Raw genomic sequence first — 2,199 nt, 5'->3', positions numbered from 1 at the left:
GGGGGGCCGGCTGAGTACCAGCTTGAATGAAGTACTTGAGGACCCCGGTGAGCTGTGGGTCCTCGTTGACGTTAAGAAGGTGAGGGAAGGTCATCATCTGCCGCTCCTGCAGAAGTGGAGAGGGCGGGCATCACCAGTCCGCACCAGCCCACCGTGGAGAGCAATACTTCTTTCCCGTCTCCATCCACCTTGTCAGCCCGCCTGGGGAGGGAGGAAAGCTGAGAGGGGCTGGGGCAGTGCTGATGGCGGGGGGAGTCTCAGGCGGGCCAGCCGTCAGGGGTCTGAGTACATCTGGACGGGACAGTTCCAAGGAGCCGTTCTCCCCGCTGCCCTCCCCAGCTGTCTGCGTCCCCCGCCTGGGCAGCCCCTCCCCAGGTCTCCATGCAGCCTCTCGTTCTCCCGAAGTGCTGCTGGCTGGTTGAGAATCAGATGTTGATGGCAAAAAGGGGGGTATGGCACGAACCCTGGCCTGGGAACCTGAACACATGTCGTTCGTCCACACGAGGATTGCTGGGTATGGTGGGTAGGGATTTAACAGTAAACAAAACGGGGATGATTATGCAGCCATGAGGAAGACTTTTACAGCTTGAAATCCTCTCTGATAAAGAGTAAAGAGAGCCAAAATCCTTCCCATTTTTACTGTATAGGCAGAACCCCAAATCTCGTATTCCTCCATGTGACCCTACTTGACCCTTGATGCTGAGAGTCCCAGCCACCACTTACACAGACCGTGACTCAGCACGGCCCTAACCGTCTGGCTTCCTGCTGCCCCAGACCCCACCCTGCTCCACCCCCCAGCCCCCGAGGGCTAGGTTAGGCAGCGGGAGCTTCCCGAATCCCCAGCTCGAGTCCCGAGTACTCCAGGTCGGATTCTCGACGTTGGGATTTTCCCAGGGCCTCGTGGCCACGGGGAGTGGGGTGGGTGGAAGCCGGGGTGGCGAGGGGAGGCCGAAATTCACATCATAGCCCATTTAGGGTGTGATATCAGCAAATGCCAGGATTGATACCCGGCCTCACGCCCCGCCAGGCACCCAGGCCTCCGTGCTTCCCTCGCTTGCATGCCTTGATGTTCTCTCCCTAGCTCTGCCAGTAGCATCATTACCAGTCACACGTTACACATTCGCCTAAAAAGCCTCGCCACAATTGGGCCTGGCCCCTGCCCTGGGCTCACTCAGCCTCCGCAGGTGAAAGGAGTGAAGCTCACCTGGGCCTGCTCCAGCAGGTGTGCCCAGGTCACCTGATCAGCAGGAGTCCCCAGCTGCGGCTCTGCCTGGAGACCGGCTGACGGCTCTGGAAGGAGGGAGGCGTTTTAAGCAGGGGGTCTGCAGTGCGGAAGGGAGGCGCGGGATAACCAGTGTCTCCGCTCGTTTCTCAAAGCCCGGGATCGTGGCAGCCGCAGGAATGCACCGCGCTTATGCGTGAAGACGAGCTCTTTTGGTAAGTCCTACAAAGAGGACTAATTATCCTCCTAATTCGTAAGACGTTAGGGCAAGAAGGTCCTTTAAGGGGGAGGCAAGAGTTCAGTGCTGTCTTATATTTGTACTTGCTCAGGCTTGTGAGGGCGTTTCACGTGATTTCTCGCTATGGGGAACTCCCATGGGGTCGGGGGATTCGGGAAGAATCATAGGATTACACTGTTTTCCACGGAGTCCGTGTCTGTGCTTGAGAGCAGTGGGGGTTACGTGCTACGTGTAGGCCCACATCGGGCATGTCAGGTTTTGATGGTACAGAGATTTGCGACAGGCAGAGCCAGGCCCAGGCCGGCCACACACACGTGTGCGCTGATTTGGATTTAGGGAGCGCTTTGTTGAGGTTGAAGCCTCAGCGAGTCGGGTCGTGTGCCTGGGAAGGGCCAGGTGGGGCTCGGGGCTGGCCCACCCTCTGTCTGAGCCAGACGTCCTTCGGGTAGCCTGGCATGACCGGTAGGGCAAGGGGTACAGGAGGTCCTGCCACTACCCGAGGGCCCCCAGGAGGGAGGGAGCCGGTTCGATATTGCTGCTTTGATACCGGACGCTCCTGCCAATTTCACTCAGTAGTTTTACCTTTTTGTCCATCTGATTTTAAATCATTAATGAGCATAAAACGATATATGTCTTTATGCTGCCAAACTGCAATTGACGGCCTTCACCTATCACTGGAGCTCTGGATAATTGCGCATGTTGGAATCACCTGGGACGCTTTAGCGCTGACGGCTGCCCG

The 2,199-nt window shown here is 57.7% G+C and overlaps 1 protein-coding gene across 1 annotated transcript in view; it reads right to left on the bottom strand.

Moving 5' to 3' along the window:
- Window positions 1-2,199, bottom strand: part of LOC111545199 (kinesin-like protein KIF28P) — an 81,060-nt gene that overhangs the window by 21,441 nt on the left and 57,420 nt on the right. The window contains 2 exon segments of the mRNA XM_023216129.3: window positions 19-144; window positions 1,207-1,290. Coding sequence (XP_023071897.2) covers window positions 19-144; window positions 1,207-1,290 — 210 coding nt within the window.

Source organism: Piliocolobus tephrosceles, chromosome 1 (assembly GCF_002776525.5).
Source record: "Piliocolobus tephrosceles isolate RC106 chromosome 1, ASM277652v3, whole genome shotgun sequence".
Classification (NCBI taxonomy): Eukaryota; Metazoa; Chordata; class Mammalia; order Primates; family Cercopithecidae; genus Piliocolobus; species Piliocolobus tephrosceles.
This window is presented reverse-complemented; position numbering and strand designations above follow the sequence as displayed.